The sequence below is a fragment of the Salvelinus alpinus genome, chromosome 7 (assembly GCF_045679555.1).
Source record: "Salvelinus alpinus chromosome 7, SLU_Salpinus.1, whole genome shotgun sequence".
In the NCBI taxonomy this organism is placed as follows: domain Eukaryota; kingdom Metazoa; phylum Chordata; class Actinopteri; order Salmoniformes; family Salmonidae; genus Salvelinus; species Salvelinus alpinus.
The window spans coordinates 86,279,113-86,300,095 of NC_092092.1; the positions used below are offsets into that span (position 1 = coordinate 86,279,113).

At 37.9% G+C, this 20,983-nt stretch overlaps 1 protein-coding gene across 2 annotated transcripts; it reads left to right on the forward strand.

Moving 5' to 3' along the window:
* The first annotated feature begins 351 nt into the window (after positions 1-351).
* Positions 352-20,497, forward strand: LOC139581798 (non-histone chromosomal protein HMG-14A-like). Of its 2 annotated transcripts, none has more exons than XM_071411976.1 (6): positions 352-507; positions 1,479-1,508; positions 1,654-1,683; positions 7,009-7,062; positions 8,571-8,690; positions 19,630-20,497. In XM_071411976.1, exons 1-6 carry the CDS (start codon positions 493-495, stop codon positions 19,675-19,677), a joined length of 297 nt encoding a protein of 98 aa, XP_071268077.1. In that variant the 5' UTR covers positions 352-492; the 3' UTR covers positions 19,678-20,497. The 2 variants fall into 2 exon arrangements, with proteins under 2 accessions (XP_071268077.1, XP_071268078.1); XM_071411977.1 differs by having other exon boundaries at positions 353-507; positions 1,482-1,508.
* The last annotated feature ends 486 nt before the right edge of the window (positions 20,498-20,983 follow it).

Here is a 20,983-nt window from a genome sequence, read left to right on the forward strand (position 1 = left end):
CAAAGGTTAATTAAAAATAAAATAAATAAAAAGACAGTCGTTCTATGATGCTTGGAATAGAGGGAGATAATTTTCTTTGAGTTCCATTGAAATAAGACATAAATGAAACACAACCTCTAGACCCCATCAAATCATGTTATCTGTCCGCACGTACTAATCAAGCGCTCGCTATTCTTTCATGGAGATGATTTTAGCAAGGCTCTTCTTCCCTCGCTTTGCTAGAAGCACTTCGCGCGTAAAGAACATCACCGGTTCCCAAATTCTCCGTGTTCTGCAGCTGCGAATAGCGCTCCGTAATTGGCGGAGAGCACATCAATCATGCGTTTAGCCGCACCCCTCCCCCCATTCAGCCAGTCTGGTGGCTGTTCCTGTGTGTTTACTACACGGACCACGCAGCAGCAGACACTTGGCTTCACATGCACCCAACTCACAACAGCTAGCTAGCTAAACACTTTATAGTTCCATCTGAAAGAGAATCGCCAAGAATACAACATGCCCAAGAGAAAGGTACGTAGTTTGGGGACTATTTAGAGAGGATTGTGAAATAAGAAAACCAGGTAGCTATTGATAGCGTGCAAATGAATGTAGAGAGCCATCCCTTCTCCAACGATTAGTTAATTATAAACCTATTTCTTTTGAGAATTTACGGTATTTATTTGGAGGGTATTTTCTAAAAATAATATGTATTTTTTTGTGTGTTTTAAATGAATATTTTTCTGATTGCTTGTGGGCTTAAAAGGCTGCTTTCCCCCCGGCAGTCGCTGTCCTTTGGGAAGCCAGAAGTCGCTCTCTGTCTCCATGTAGTTAAAGCACAACCAGCAGCCATGCTTTGCAGCCCAAGTCTTCCTCTCTTCTTCGACCTACCGAACAGAAACGCTTCAGTTACAGACATTTTCCCCTCAATCCGCGCAAAATGGCCCCGAGAATTCTCGTTCGTATCTCTAGTTTCAATTCTGATCGTTAAAAGATGCAATCGTCGTCGTATTTCGATATAAATGTATATTTTTTCTCTTTGTTCATAGTCCCAGGTGGCTGCAGTGTCGTGTCTCTACCGGCGGGCGGCGCTGCGGAGGCGTAACTCTGCTCCTCCCTCTTGCTTATCCCGTCCCGCGCGAGTTTTCAAATCCTGCCTGAGCTCATAGAAAGAAGAGAGAGATGGAGAGAGTGGAGAAAGAGAGACAGATACTTTAGGACCCCAACTTTCACTGTTACTGCTCCCAAAACATATAAACTGTTAACAAAACTCAAATATTACATTACACTTCAATCTAATGGGTCTAAAAACACGTTTATTTTAACATTATCTATGACATTTTTACTTTTTTCTTGAAATTGAAAAGTTATCTGGGGTCTTCCCTGACAGTGAAGAAATATGTAATTTGAGCTACCGTAGACTGTTGCCTGCTCTTATAAAGGACAATAAAGTGTTGTTGTTGTGATAAAGTTGTTTATTTGTCGTTGTTTGTGTTTGTCCTCAGCAGGGAGCCGCTGGGGACACCAAGGAGGAGGTGAGACCGAGATCCTCGACTACAACTCATCCCCTATAATTACTATTCAATAAATGAACTCGTATTGTCAGCTCAGTTTCATCATAGTTGATCTCTGACAGTGTGTGTGTTTCCTGTGGTGACATGTTTCCTCTTCCTGTTGCAGCCCCAGAGGAGATCCGCCCGGTTATCAGCGGTGAGACCAGCTATGATAGAGACATTATACACTACCTTATGACGCATCATATAACCTGTACACTACCTTATGACGCATCATATAACCTATACACTGCCTTATGACGCATCATATAACCTATACACTGCCTTATGACGCATCATATAACCTATACACTGCCTTATGACGCATCATATAACCTGTACACTACCTTATGACGCATCATATAACCTATACACTACCTTATGACGCATCATATAACCTATACACTACCTTATGACGCATCATATAACCTATACACTACCTTATGAAGCATCATATAACCTGTACACTACCTTATGACGCATCATATAACCTATACACTGCCTTATGACGCATCATATAACCTATACACTACCTTATGACGCATCATATAACCTGTACACTACCTTATGACGCATCATATAACCTGTACACTACCTTATGACGCATCATATAACCTATACACTACCTTATGACGCATCATATAACCTGTACACTACCTTATGACGCATCATATAACCTATACACTACCTTATGACGCATCATATAACCTGTACACTACCTTATGACGCATCATATAACCTGTACACTACCTTATGACGCGTCATATAACCTATACACTACCTTATGACGCATCATATAACCTGTACACTACCTTATGACGCATCATATAACCTGTACACTACCTTATGAAGCATCATATAACCTATACACTACCTTATGACGCATCATATAACCTATACACTACCTTATGACGCATCATATAACCTGTACACTACCTTATGACGCATCATATAACCTATACACTACCTTATGAAGCATCATATAACCTATACACTACCTTATGACGCATCATATAACCTGTACACTACCTTATGACGCATCATATAACCTATACACTACCTTATGACGCATCATATAACCTGTACACTACCTTATGACGCATCATATAACCTATACACTACCTTATGACGCATCATATAACCTATACACTACCTTATGACGCATCATATAACCTATACACTGCCTTATGACGCATCATATAACCTATACACTACCTTATGACGCATCATATAACCTATACACTACCTTATGACGCATCATATAACCTATACACTTGTCTCTATATATACCAGGGAATTACACATGTATTGTCTCTATATATACCAGGGAATTACACATGTATTGTCTCTATATATACCAGGGAATTACACATGTACTGTCTCTATATATACCAGGGTATTACACATGTATTGTCTCTATACCAGGGAATTACACATGTATTGTCTCTATATATACCAGGGAATTACACATGTATTGTCTCTATATCAGGGAATTACACATGTATTGTCTCTATACCAGGGAATTACACATGTATTGTCTCTATACCAGGGAATTACACATGTATTGTCTCTATATATACCAGGGAATTACACATGTATTGTCTCTATATATACCAGGGAATTACACATCTATTGTCTCTATATATACCAGGGAATTACACATGTTTTGTCTCTATATATACCAGGGAATTACACATGTATTGTCTCTATATATACCAGGGAATTACACATGTATTGTCTCTATATCAGGGAATTACACATGTATTGTCTCTATATATACCAGGGAATTGCACATGTATTGTCTCTATATATACCAGGTAATTACACATGTTTTGTCTCTATATATACCAGGGAATTACACATGTTTTGTCTCTATATATACCAGGGAATTACACATGTTTTGTCTCTATATATACCAGGGAATTACACATGTTTTGTCTCTATATATACCAGGGAATTACACATGTATTGTCTCTATATATACCAGGGTATTACACATGTATTGTCTCTATATATACCAGGGTATTACACATGTATTGTCTCTATATATACCAGGGAATTACACATGTATTGTCTCTATATATACCAGGGAATTACACATGTTTTGTCTCTATATATACCAGGGAATTACACATGTATTGTCTCTATATATACCAGGGAATTACACATGTATTGTCTCTATATATACCAGGGAATTACACATGTATTGTCTCTATATATACCAGGGAATTACACATGTATTGTCTCTATATATACCAGGGAATTACACATGTATTGTCTCTATATATACCAGGGAATTACACATGTATTGTCTCTATATATACCAGGGAATTACACATGTATTGTCTCTATATATACCAGGTAATTACACATGTATTGTCTCTATATATACCAGGTAATTACACATGTTTTGTCTCTATACCAGGGAATTACACATGTATTGTCTCTATACCAGGGAATTACACATGTTTTGTCTCTATATATACCAGGGAATTACACATGTTTTGTCTCTATATATACCAGGGAATTACACATGTATTGTCTCTATATATACCAGGGAATTACACATGTATTGTCTCTATATATACCAGGGAATTACACATGTATTGTCTCTATATATACCAGGGAATTACACATGTATTGTCTCTATATATACCAGGGAATTACACATGTATTGTCTCTATATATACCAGGGAATTACACATGTATTGTCTCTATATATACCAGGGAATTACACATGTATTATAACTATATACCAGGGAATTACACATGTTTTATAACTATACACCAGGATATTTTATACTGATAGATACCTTATTATGCATCTATAAGCCATGTACTAGCTTATAACCTTTATAACCTGATGCTATACTACACCCTGGTATTACACATTTATAATTTCATAACATCTATCAATATAAACCAAACTCAGCTACAACCAGCTAATATCCATTTTACTAAACTGTTATAATCTCTGCTACAGTCACTAAACCACAGTATCACTGTAGACCTGCTTTATGATCTGTATAGGGCCATAAGCAAACAGGAAAAGGCTTATCCAGAGGCGGCGCTCCTAGTGGCCGGGGACTTTAATGCAGGGAAACTCAAATCTGTTTTATCTCATTTCTACCAGCATGTTAAATGTGCAACCAGAGGGGAAAAAACTCTGGACCACCTTTACTCCACACACAGAGACGCGTACAAAGCCCTCCGTTTGGCTAATCTGATCATAATTCTATCTTCCTGCTGACAAGTAAAAAACAGGAAGCACCAGTGACTCAGTCAATAAAAAGTGGTCAGATGAAGCAGATGCTAAACTACAGGACTGTTTTGCTAGTACAGACTGGAATATGTTCTGGAATTCATCCAATGGCATTGAGGAGTACACCACATCAGTCACTGGCTTCATCAATAAGTGCATCGACGACGTCGTCCCCACAGTGACCGTACGTACTCGCATCCGCAGCCGATGTAAGAGCTTTAAACAGGTCAACATTCACAAGGCCGCAAGGCCAGACGGATTACCAGGACGTGTACTGTGAGCATGCGCTGACCAACTGGCAAGTGTCTTCATTGACATTTTCAACCTCTCCCTGACTGAGTCTGTAATACCAACATGTTTCAAGCAGACCACCATAGTCCCGGTGCCCAAGAACACAAAGGTAACCTGCCTAAATGACTAGCGACCCGTAGTACTCACATCTGTAGCCATGAAGGGCTTTGAAAGGCTGGTCATGGCTCACATCAACACCATTATCCCAGAAACCCTAGACCCACTCCAATTTGCATACCGCGCCAACAGATCCACAAAATGATGCTAACTCTATTGCACTCCACACTGCCCTTTCCCACCTGGACAAAAGGAACACCTATGTGAGAATGCTGTTCATTGACTACAGCTCAGCATTCAACACCATAGTGACCTCAAAGCCCATCACTAAGCTAAGGATCCTGGGACTAAACACCTCCCTCTGTAACTGAATCCTGGACTTCCTGACGGGCCACTCCCAGGTGGTGAGGGTAGGTAACAACACATCCGCCACGCTGATCCTCAACACTGGAGCTCCCCAGGGATGCGTGCTCAGTCCCCTCCTGTACTCCCTGTTCACTCATGACTGCATGGCCAGGCACGACTCCAACACACAACATCATTAAGTTTGCCGATAACACAACAGTGGTAGGCCTGATAACCGACAACGACGAGATAGCCTATAGGGACCAGACCTGATCGTATGGTACGTCCTTTGTCTTGCTCCCTCAATGTGAGCAAGACAAAGGAGATGATTGTGGACTACAGGAAAAGGAGTCCACGATGGGGCTGCTGTGGAGCAGATTGAGAGCTTCATTTTCCTTGGTGTCCACATCACTAACAAACTATCATGGTCCAAAAAACACTAAGACAGTCATGAAGAGGGCACGACAAAACCTATTTCCCATCAGGAGACTGAAAAGATTTGGCATGGGTCCTCAGACCCTCAAAAGGTTCTATAGCTGCACCATCGAGCGCATCCTGACTGGTTGCATCACTGCCTGGTATGGCAACTGCTCGGCTTCCGACCGCAAGGCACTACAGAGGGTAGTACGTACGGCCCAGTACATCACTGGGGCCAAGCTTCCTGCCATCCAGGACCTCTATACCAGGCGGTGTCAGAGGAAGGCCCCAAAACGTTCAAAGACTCGTCACCCCAGTCATAGATTGTTCTCTCTGCTACCGCACGGCAAGCAGTACCGGAGCGCCAAGTCTAGTTCCAAAAGGCTTCTTAACAGCTTCAAGCCATAAGACTCCTGAACAGCTAATCAAAGGGCTACCTAGACCCCTCTTTTACGCTGCTGCTACTCTCTGTTAATTATCAATGCATAATCACCTTAACTCTACCTAAATGTACATATTAACTCAATTTCCTCAACTAACCTCACTAACGTGTACCACCGCACATTGACTCTGTACCGGTACCCCCTGTATATAGCCTCGCTATTGTTATTTTACTGCTGCTGTTGAATTATTTGTTACTTTTTATTTTCAATTCTTTCTTAACTTAAAGCATTGTTGGTTAAAGGCTTGTAAGTAAGCATTTCACTGTAAGGTCTGTTGTATTCGGCGCATATGACGAATACAATTTGATTTGACATGGCTGCTAATTCCACGTGTATTACATATAACCCCTTCTAAAAGCATCATACACTACGCTTATCATCTATAAACCAGATAATTCCACATTTATTACATGTTACAGAACTCTGAACCAGTTTATAACTCTCAGTAAAGTCCCACTGAAGCCCTAGCTCCTATTGGTCAGTAGATCTGAAGCCCTAGCTCCTATTGGTCAGTAAATCTGAAGCCCTAGCTCCTATTGGTCAGTAGATGTGACGCCCTAGCTCCTATTGGTCAGTAGATTTGAAGCCCTAGCTCCTATTGGTCAGTAGAACTAGGAATGATCAGTGGTTGTAGAACACATGAGACTGATGTTTGTTCTCTCTCCAGAAACCAGCCCCAGCCAAGACTGAACCCAAGGCCAAGAAGGAGAAACCAGCAAAGGTAAGAGAACAGAACTACAAACCCCAGGGTTGCACATAATAGAACTATAATAGAGCTACAAACGCTAGAGCAATCACACAACAGAACTACAAACCCCAGGGTTGCACATAATATAACTATAATAGAACTACAAATGCTGGAGCAATCACACAACAGAACTACAAACCCCAGGGTTGCACATAATAGAACTATAATAGAACTACAAACACTAGAGCAATCACACAACAGAACTACAAACCCCAGGGTTGCACATAATAGACTGAACCAAAATATAAACACAACATGCAACAATTTCAAAGATTTTACAGTTACAGTTCATCGAAGGAAATCAGTCAATTGAAATAAATTAATTATGCCCTAATCTATTGATTTCACATGACTGGGCAGTGGCTCAGCCGTGGGTGGGCCTGGGAGAGCATAAGCCCACCCACTTGGGAGCTAGGTCCACCCACTCGGGAGTCAGGCCCAGCCAATCAGAATTAGTTTTTCCCCCAAAAAGGTCTTTATTACAGACAGAAATACTCCTCAGCACCCCCCTTCCACTCCTCAGATGATCCCACAGGTGAAGAAGCCGGATGTGGAGGTCCTGGGCTGGTGTGGTTACATGTGGTCTGCGGTTGTGAGGCCGGTTGGGCGTACTGCCAAATTCTCTAAAGTGACTTTGGAGGCGGCTTATGGTAGAGAAATTCTCATTCAATTCTCTGGCAACAACTCTGTTGGACATTCCTGGAGTCTGCACGCTCCCTCAACTTGAGACATCTGTGGCATTGTTGTGTGACCAAAATAAAAAGGTGGCCTTTTATTGTCACCAGCACAAGGCTCACCTGTGTAATTATCATGCTGTTTTGAGAGAAATAAGCTTTTTGTGTCTATGGAACATTTCTAGGATCTTTCATTTTAGCTCATGAAACATGTGACCAACACTTTACTTGTTGTGTTTATATTTTTGTTCAGTATAAAACTCTAGAGCAATCACATTACAGAACTACAAACCCCAGAGCAATCACATTACAGAACTACAAACCCCAGAGCAATCACATTACAGAACTACAAACCCCAGAGCAATCACATTACAGAACTACAAACCCCAGAGCAATCACATTACAGAACTACAAACCCCAGAGCAATCACATTACAGAACTACAAACCCCAGAAGCATCACGAAAAAACAGAACTATAAACCCACTCTCTAGAAAGAGCAGGCATATAGTATATCTTTTTCACATTTTTAAGTGTAACCTTTGTTTAACTAGGCAAGTCAGTTGAGAACAATTTCTTATTTACAATACGACCTACCCCGGCCAAACCCGGACAACGCTGGACCAATTACGCGCCGCCCTATGGGTCTCCCAATCACGGCCAGTTGTGATACAGCCTAGAATCGAACCAGGGTCTGTAGTGACACCTCAAGCACTGAGATACAGTACCTTAGACCGCTGTGCCACTCGGGAGCCCAGTATAGATGAGGATAACGTTAAGGATAATGTCTGTCACCCCCCCCCATCCAGAAAGAGAAGGCTGTGAACGACAAGAAGGAGGAGAAGAAAACTAAGAAGGCAGCAGCGAAGGAGAACGCAGAGGCCGCTGAGGAGAACCACTCTGAGAACGGAGACGCCAAGACCAACCAGGTAATATACATTACTATACTGGACACCGCTGTACTATATACTGTACACTACCATACTGTACTGTACACTACTGTACTATATACTGTACACTACTATACTGTACACTACTGTACTATATACTGTACACTGCTATACTGTACTGTACACTACCATACTGTACTGTACACTACTGTACTATATACTGTACACTACTATACTGTACACTACTGTACTATATACTGTACACTACTATACTGTACACTACTGTACTATATACTGTACACTACTATACTGTACACTACTGTACTATATACTGTACACTACTATACTGTACACTACTGTACTATATACTGTACACTACTATACTGTACTGTACACTACTGTACTATATACTGTACACTACTATACTGTACTGTACACCACTGTACTAAAGTTTGGACACCTACTCATTCAAGGGTTTTTCTTTATTTTTATTATTTTCTACATTGTAGAATCATACCGAAGACATCAAAACTATGAAATGACACATGGAATAATGTAGTAACCCAAAAAGTTTTAAACAAATCAAGATAGATTTTAGATTCTTCTAAGTAGCCACCTTCTGTGGTCCAACTCATCGCAAACCATCGCATTTGGGTTGAGGTTGGGTGACTGTGGAGGCCAGGTCATGTGATGCAGCACTCCGTCACTCTCCTTCTTGGTCAAATAGCCCGGAGGTGTGTTGGCTCATAGTCCTGTTGAAAAACAAATGATAGTCGCACTAAGCCCAAACCAGATGGGATGGCGTATCACTGCAGAATGCTGTGGTAGCCATGCTGGTTAAGTGTGCCTTGAATTCTAAATAAATCACAGACAGTGTCACCAGCAAAGCACTATCACACCTCCACCTCCATGCTTCATGGTGGGAACCAGACATGCGGAGATCATCCGTTCAACTCCTCTGCGTCTCACAAAGACACGGCGGTTAGAACCAAAAATCTCAAATTTGGACTCATCAGACCGAAGGACAGATTTCCACCGGTCTAATGTCCATTGCTTGTGTTTCTTGCCCCAAGCAAGTCTCTTCTTCTCATTGGTGTCCTTTAGTAGTGGTTTCTTTGCAGCAATTTGACCATGAAGGCCTGATTCACACAGTCTCCTCTGAACAGTTGATGTTGAGATGTGTCTGTTACTTAAACTCTGTGAAGCATTTATTTGGGCTGCATTTTCTGAGGCTGGTAACTCTAATGAACTTATCCTCTGCAGCAGAGGTAACTATGGGTCTTCCTTTCCTGTGGCGGTCCTCATGAGAGCCAGTTTCATCATAGCGCTTAATGGTTTTTGCGACTGCACCTGAAGAAACTTTCAACTTTCTGAAATTTCCCGGATTGACTGACCTTCATGTCTTAAAGCAAAGAACGTCCCGCCGGGCACTTCAATCCGGCCCGCGAGACTTAAAACATTTATTTTTCATGGTATCCAATTGGTAGTTAATCTTGTCCCATTGCTGCAACTCCCGTACGGACTCGGGAGAGGCGAAGGTCAAGAGCCATGCGTCCTCCGAAACACGACCCAGCCGCACTGCTTCTTGACACAATGCCCGCTTAACCCGAAAGCCAGCCGCACCAATGTGTCGGTGGGAAACACCGTACACCTGGCGACCGTGTCAGTGTGCATGCGCCTGGCCCACCACAGTAGGAGCTAGAGTTCGATGGGACAAGGAAATCTCGGCCTGCCTAACCCGGACAACGTTGGGCCAAGTTTTCGCCGCCTCATGGGTCTCCCAGTCACGGCTAGCTGTGACACAGCCTGAGATCAAACCCGGGTCTGTAGTGATGCCTCAAGCACTGCGATGTAGTGCCTTAAACCACTGCACCACTCGGGAGGCTCCCGCATATTGATATTAACAAACAATTGGTCCCCTAAAAAATGCGTCCCTTCCGTTAACTTTCAAAATCCCGATGTGGCCCTCAAGCCAAAAAGTTTGCCCACCCCGTCTTAAAGTAATGATGGACTGTCGTTTCTCTTTGCTTATTTGAGCTGTTCTTGCCATAAGATGAACTTGATATTTTACCAGATATCTTCTGCATACCACCCCTACCTTGTCACAACACAAATGATTTATCTAACGCCGTTTGGGTCTTTGCGTGTCAAAGAATATACACTTCAAATAACACTATTTGACGTGTCAAATAAGCTTGTTGACCAATCAGGACCTGATATGACTACACGTCACAATAATGTAACGTGTTCATACATTTTTGACGTAGTTATTACACATTGATTACACTCACTCGTATTTCATATGTCACAATGATTCACCAATACGTATGCTATGATGATAGTACAGATTTGTCTCGCGCACCTTCCGCTGCCGCACGAGCGCAGACACATTTCCCCAAGCTCTGGACAGTGCTGGTTATTAAAAGCTAGCTTGCTGATGGATGCAAACAATGTTCTTCCCCAAAAACATAGCAAAACGACATCTGTAGTTAGCTAGCTAAGTGTCATCATCCAAAATACACCTAATTTATAAGACAGTTCTTATTTGACTAATGGTGGTCAGACCCACCTAATGTGAAGCTAGCCACAATACGGATTACCCACAATAGTGCGATTTGCGGTTTAATTTCAAAATAAACGTCTCTCAATGAAAGTTATGCAAATAATACAAATAGTGGAATGATGACATAATGGAATAGATCATGCTAAACGAGGTTGGGAATGTTCTTATATAAATTCAACAAAAGACAATAATTTGACAAATCTGTTGAAATCCCACTGGATGTATTATAGTTTAGGGGGCATCTTTATTTCACTGTACAGCATTACCTATGGATTGTGGATCAATGACATGGGGTATCAGTCTGCTCAGTGACACCCAGAGAACATTACCTATGGATTGTGGATCAATGACATGGGGTATCAGTCTACTCAGTGACACCCAGAGAACATTAGCCTCGACTCTGAAACCACTGTGTATTGAGCCACGTTTGTTGTATCAGTCAACCCACTACGTGTATTGAGCACTCTTCCAGGAGAAAAACAATACGACCTGGATGTTTTGGAGCCTGATAACGCTTGAGGAGGACTTTGGGGAAAATAACCACCTGGGTACAGAGTAGACTGATACCCCATTTCATTGATCATCCCCAATCGTTAGGTAAGGCTGTACCAATGTCAATACGCACAATAGTCTGACTGCGGAGGGGATTTCCCACAGTCAAAGTCCCGCAATAAGAGCTATGACGCTAATATTTGCGTAAACTCTTCACAATTGTGTTCTGTGGGTGTCACCGAGTAGACTGATACCCCATTTCATTGCTCCACATTCCAACACCAACCTTGTTTAACATGATCTAGTATAAATACGGTACGATTCCACCAATTGTAACCTTCTGCATCACTTTCAAAGATAAACTTTTATTTTGAAGGCGAACAGCAAAGTCTACTATTGTGGCTATTCCTTATTGTGGCTAGCTTCACAACACATAACCCAGTCCGGTAAAGCCATTGTAGCCAGATGAAGCTAGCTGGCTGTTTATAACGTTAGTTTTGGGCAACAGGATTAAGTAGCTGGTTAGCTAGTTATTTCAATAGGCGAACAACAAGTGGCAACCTAGTTAATACTTACTCACAAGGATTCATAAATCATTGTTAAGAATAATGAAAATGACTGCAGTTTCTACTGGTCATTGTTTTCAGGCTGGTTGTATTGGTGCTAGCTAGGTACCCCAGAAGTTGCTGATAACATCTGTATCAAAGATATTAGCAAACATGTTTGATCCTGATCTCATTTCAAATGCTCACAAGGGCGTTTTCCCATTCAGTGATTGTAATGGTGGCACGTGCACATTAAGCACACAACATTCTAGAAAATAATTGTGTTATTGGGAAGTGTCAAATTAAAAGCTTATTTGACGTGTAAAGACGCAAACGGCGTTCCATGCTGATTGGCTCAAACACATCAAGAAGGGAAAAAAATCCACAAATGAACTTTCAACAAGGCACACCTGTTCATTCAAATGCATTCCAGACTGTGCTGTCATCAAGGCAAAGGGTGGCTACTTTGAAGAATCTCAAATATCAAATGTTTTTTGGGGTTTAGTACATGATTTCATGTGTTATTTCATAGTTTTGATGTCTTCACTATTATTCTACAATGTAGAAAATAATACAAATATAGAAACCCTGGAATGAGCAGGTGTGTCAACGTTTGACTGGTGCTGTATACTGTACACTACTGTACTATATACGACTATACTATATACTATACTCTACTGTACTATATACGACTATACTATATACTATACACTACTGCTCTATGTATTACTCTACTGTACACTATACACTACTATACTGTACTCTACTGTACTATATACGACTATACTATATACTATACACTACTGCTCTATGTATTACTCTACTGTACACTATACACTACTATACTGTACACTACTATACTGTACTCTACTGTACTATATACGACTATACTATACACTACTATACACTACTATACTGTACACTACTATACTGTGCACTACCATACTATACTATACACTACTGTACTATATACGACTATACTATGTACTATACTCTACTGTACTATATACGACTATACTATATACTATACACTACTGCTCTATGTATTACTCTACTGTACACTATACACTACTATACTGTACACTACTATACTATACACTACTATACTGTACACTACTATACTGTACACTACTATACACTACTATACACGACTATACTGTACACTACTATACTGTACACTACTATACTATACACTACTATACACTACTATACTGTACTATACACTACTATACACTACTATGCACTACTATACTATACACTACTATACTATACACTACTATACACTGCTGTACACTACTATACTGTACACTACTGTACTATATACGACTATACTATATACTATACACTACTGCTCTATGTATTACTCTACTGTACACTATACACTACTATACTGTACTCTACTGTACTATATACGACTATACTATATACTATACACTACTGCTCTATGTATTACTCTACTGTACACTATACACTACTATACTGTACACTACTATACACTACTATACACTACTATACTGTACACTACTATACTATACACTACTATACACTACTATGCACTACTATACTATACACTACTATACTATACACTGCTGTACACTACTATACTGTACACTACTGTACTATATACGACTATACTATATACTATACACTACTGCTCTATGTATTACTCTACTGTACACTATACACTACTATACTATACACTACTATACACTACTATACTGTACTATACACTACTATACACTACTATGCACTACTATACTATACACTACTATACTATACACTACTATACACTGCTATACACTACTATACTATACACGACTATACTATACACCACTACACGATACACTAATATACTATACACTAATATACTATACACTACTATGATATGTACTACTATACTGTACACTACTATACTATACACTACTATACTACACACTAATATACTATACACTACTATGATATGTACTACTATACTGTACACTACTATACTATACACTACTATGCTATACACTACTGTACTATGCACTACTATACTATACACTACTCTACTATACACTTCTATACTGTACACTACTGTACACTACTGTACTACGCACTACTATACTATACACTACTATACTCTACTATACTATACACTGCTATACTATACACTACTATACCATACACTACTATACACTACTGTACTATACACTAATATACTATGCACTACTATGCTGTACTCTACACTTCTATAATGTACACTACTATACACTTCTTTCCTATACGCTACTGTACACTACTATACTATACACTAATTTACACTACTATATACACTATTATACACGAATAAACTATACCCTACTGTATACTATACACACATATACTATTCACTACTATACTGTACACTACTATACTGTACACTACTATACTATACACTAATTTACACTACTATATACACTATTATACACGAATAAACTATACGCTACTGTATACTATACACACATATACTATTCACTACTATACTATGCACTACTGTGCTGTACACTACTATACTATACACTACTATGCTGTACTCTACTATACACTTCTATACTGTACACTACTATACACTACTGTACTATACACTATTATACTGTACTTTACTATACTGTACTCTACACTTCTATAATGTACACTACTATACACTACTATACTATACACTACTATACCATACTATACACTACTATACTATACACTAATTTACACTACTATATACACTATTATACACTAATAAACTATACGCTACTGTATACTATACACACATATACTATTCACTACTATACTGTACACTACTATACTGTACACTACTATACTATACACAACTATACTGTATACTCATATACACTACTATACAGTACTATACTGTACACTACTATACTATACACACCTATACTGTATACTTATATACACTACTAAACTATACACTACTATACAGTACTATACTATACACTACAATACTATACACTAATTTACACTACTATATACACTATTATACACTAATAAACTATACGCTACTATACGCTACTGTATACTATACACATCTATACTATTCACTACTATACTGTACTGTATACTATACACAGCTATACTGTACACTTATATACACTACTAAACTATACACTACAGTACTATACTATACACTACTATACACTACTATACTGTACACTACTATACTTTACACTTATATGCACTGCTAAACTATACACTACTATACTATACACTACTATATACTACTGTATTATATACTATTATACACTACTGTACTATACACTACTATACTATACACTACTGTACTATACACCACTATATTATACACTACAATACTATACACTACCATACTGTACACTACTGTACTATACACTACTATACTACACACCACTATATTATACACTACACTACTATACACTACTATACTATACACCACTATATTATACACTACACTACTATACACTATTATACTATACACTACTATACTATACACTACTGTACTATACACTACTATACTATACACTACTATATTATACACTACACTACTATACACTACTATACTATACACTACTGTACTATACACTACTATACTACACACCACTATATTATACACTACTATACTATACACTACTATACACTATTATACTATACACTACTATATTATACACTACTGTACTATACACTACTATACACTATTATACTATACACTACTATACACTACTATACTATACACTACTGTACTATACACTACTATACACTATTATACTATACACTACTATACTATACACTACTGTACTATACACTACTATACTATACACCACTATATTATACACTACACTACTATACACTACTGTACTATACACTACTATACACCACTATATTATACACTACACTACTATACACTACTATACTGTACACTACTGTACTATACACTACACTACTATACACTACTATACTATACACCACTATACTATACACTACTGTACTATACACTACTATACACTATTATACTATACACTACTATACACTACTATACTATACACTATTATACTATACACTACTATACACTACTATACTATACACTACTGTACTGTACACTACTATACACTACTATACACTACACTACTATACTATACACTACTATACTACACACCACTATATTATACACTACACTACTATACACTACTATATTATACACTACACTACTATACACTACTATACTATACACTACTGTACTATACACTACTATACTACACACCACTATATTATACACTACTATACTACACACCACTATATTATACACTACACTACTATACATTACTATACTATACATTACTATACACTTCTATACACTACTATACACGTATATTCTATTCACTACTATACACTACTATACTACACGCTGCTATACACTACTATACTATACACTACTATACTATACACTACTATACTATACACTACTATACTACACGCTGCTATACACTACTATACTATACACTACTATACTATACACTACTATACAATACACTACTATACTATACACTACTGTACTATACACTACTATACTACACACCACTATATTATACATTACTATACTACACGCTGCTATACATTACTATACTATACATTACTATACTATATATTACTATACTATACATTACTATACTATACATTACTATACTATACACTACTATACTATACATTACTATACTATACACTACTATACTATACACTACTATACTATACATTACTATACTATACAGTACTATACTATACAGTACTATGCTATACACTACTATACTATACACTACACTACTATACACTACTATACTATACACTACACTACTATACACTACTATACTATACACTACATTACTATACACTACTATACATTACTAAACTATACATTACTATACTATACACTACTATACATTACTATACTATACATTACTATACTATACTATACACTACTATACTATACATTACTATACGATACACTACTATACTATACACTACACTACTATACACTACTATACTATACACTACTATACTATACTATACTATACACGTATATTCTATTCACTACTATACTACACGCTGCTATACACTACTATACTATACATTACTATACTATACACTGCTATACTATACACTACTATACTATACACTACTATACACGTATATTCTATTCACTACTATACTACACGCTGCTATACACTACTATACATTACTATACTATACACTACTATACTATACATTACTATACTATACACTACTATACTATGCATTACTATACTATACACTACTATACTATACATTACTATACTACACGCTGCTATACACTACTATACTATACATTACTATACTATACACTGCTATACTATACATTACTATACTATACATTACTATACTATACACTACTATACTATACACTACTATACTATACATTACTATACTATACACTACTATACTATACACTACTATACTATACATTACTATACTATACAGTACTATGCTATACACTACTATACTATACACTACACTACTATACTATACACTACACTACTATACACTACTATACTATACACTACACTACTATACACTACTATACTATACATTACTATACTATACACTACTATACATTACTATACTATACACTACTATACTATACATTACTATACTATACACTACTATACTATACATTACTATACTATACACTACTATACTATACACTACACTACTATACACTACTATACTATACACTACTATACTATACACTACTATACTATACACTACTATACTATACACTACTATACACGTATATTCTATTCACTACTATACTACACACTGCTATACACTACTATACTATACATTACTATACTATACACTGCTATACTATACACTACTATACTATACACTACTATACACATATATTCTATTCACTACTATACTACACGCTGCTATACACTACTATACATTACTATACTATACACTACTATACTATACATTACTATACTATACACTACTATACTATACATTACTATACTATACACTACTATACTATACATTACTATACTACACGCTGCTATACACTACTATACTATACATTACTATACTATACACTACTATACTATACACTACTCTACTATACACTACTATACTATACACTACTATACTATACATTACTATACTATACACTACTATACTATACACTACTATACTATACATTACTATACTACACGCTGCTATACACTACTATACTATACATTACTATACTATACACTACTATACTATAGACTACTATACTATACATTACTATACTATACATTACTATGCTATACATTACTATACTATACACTACTATGCTATACATTACTATACTATACATTACTATACTACACGCTGCTATACACTACTATACTATACACTACTATGCTATACATTACTATACTATACATTACTATACTATACATTACTATACTATACACTACTATACACTACTATACTATACATTACTATACTATACATTACTATGCTATACATTACTATACTATACACGACTATGCTATACATTACTATACTATACATTACTATACTACACGCTGCTATACATTACTATACTATACACTACTATGCTATACATTACTATACTATACATTACTATACTATACACTACTATACTATACACTACTATACTATACATTACTATACTACACGCTGCTATACACTACTATACTATACATTGCTATACTATACACTATTATACTATACTATACACTACTATACTATACATTACTATACTATACACTACTATGCTATACATTACTATACTATGCACTACTATGCTATACATTACTATACATTACTATACTATACATTACTATACTATACATTACTATACTATACATTACTATACTATACACTTCTTTATAAACAGGGTGTTTTGACCTTTTCAATGCTGATTGGCTGACATCCGTGGTATATCAGACCTATACCATGGGTATGAGAACATATATTTTTACTCTAATTACGGTGGTAACCAGTTTCTAATAGCAGTAAGTTACCTCGGGGGTTTGTGGCATATGGCCAATATACCACGGCTAAGGGCTGTGTCCAGGCACTACGCGATGCACAGCCCTTAGCCGTGGTATATTGGCCGTATATCACACCCCCTCGGGCCTTATTGCTTATGTACACTAGTAGGAGGAACTAGAAAGACGTCCTGGACTGTAGAGGACATGAGGCTGGTCATAAAGGGACATTAGAAGACATTGGTCAGCTTGATGGCAGAGATGAGCTCCTGTTTTAGGATGAGAAACTACCAACAGGAATGTCAGGTTGTTCTACTGACCTCTAACCTCTGACCCTGCAGATGGACGATGCTCCCGAGGCGGAGAAGGAGGAAGCCAAGTCTGAGTAGCAACACTGCCGACCCCTGACCCCAACCCCCAGCCTGCCCCAGTGTTCGTGGTCCCCCTCCAAGGCATATTGTTAACAGAGGAATATTTTTATCAGTGATTTTATAAGTATACTATCTACTATCCGTACAGATTTTTAGCACAAAGCAAAGCTGAGTAATACAATACAGATCTGCAGTGGTCATATCAACAAAGTGTCTGCAGGCAAGAGGAACACACTAAAATCTTTTTTAATTAAACAGCATTTCATGATTGTGTAGGAAGCAAAGCGTGTCCCGTCCCATAGTGAGTTGTGTTCCTGTGCCCCCCTCCTCCACAGTCTCCTAGGGTTCTACCTTAGTCCTGGTTTATTAACGGTTCTCCCTGACGTTCCCTTGCTTTGTCTAAATGTTCCTGTTTTTACATGAAACATGTTCTAAGTGTGTTGTCCAATAAGAAAGAGGAAGAGGATCATGAGAAACATTCTGGACAGATTGACATGCGTGTGTCTCCTAGGCGACCCTGTAACAGTGACATGCGTGTGTCTCCTAGGCGACCCTGTAACAGTGACATGCGTGTCTCCTAGGCGACCCTGTAACAGTGACATGCGTGTGTCTCCTAGGCGACCCTGTAACAGTGACATGCGTGTCTCCTAGGCGACCCTGTAACAGTGACATGCGTGTCTCCTAGGCGACCACAGCAGTAGTGTGTGACAGCTCTCCATCTTGCTGGTTTTCTAAACACATGTTTTTTTTTAGATGAGCAGTTCTCTGACGTGTCTGTCTGTCCCTCTGATGTTCTGGAATTATCCAATAAAACAAGTCCTGTGGATCTTCCTCAAAAGGCTGTTGTCATTATTACGTCCCCGGTGTAGTTGGGTCTTAATGTTTAGTTTTTATTATGTGTGAAGGCTGTTGTCATTATTACGTCCCCGGTGTAGTTGGGTCTTAATGTTTAGTTTTTATTATGTGTGAAGGCTGTTGTCATTATTACGTCCCCGGTGTAGTTGGGTCTTAATGTTTAGTTTTTATTATGTGTGAAGGCTGTTGTCATTATTACATCCCCGGTGTAGTTGGGTCTTAATGTTTAGTTTTTATTATGTGTGAAGGCTGTTGTCATTATTACGTCCCCGGTGTAGTTGGGTCTTAATGTTTAGTTTTTATTATGTGTGAAGGCTGTTGTCATTATTACATCCCCGGTGTAGTTGGGTCTTAATGTTTAGTTTTTATTATGTGTGAAGGCTGTTGTCATTATTACATCCCCGGTGTAGTTGGGTCTTAATGTTTAGTTTTTATTATGTGTGAAGGCTGTTGTCATTATTACACCCCC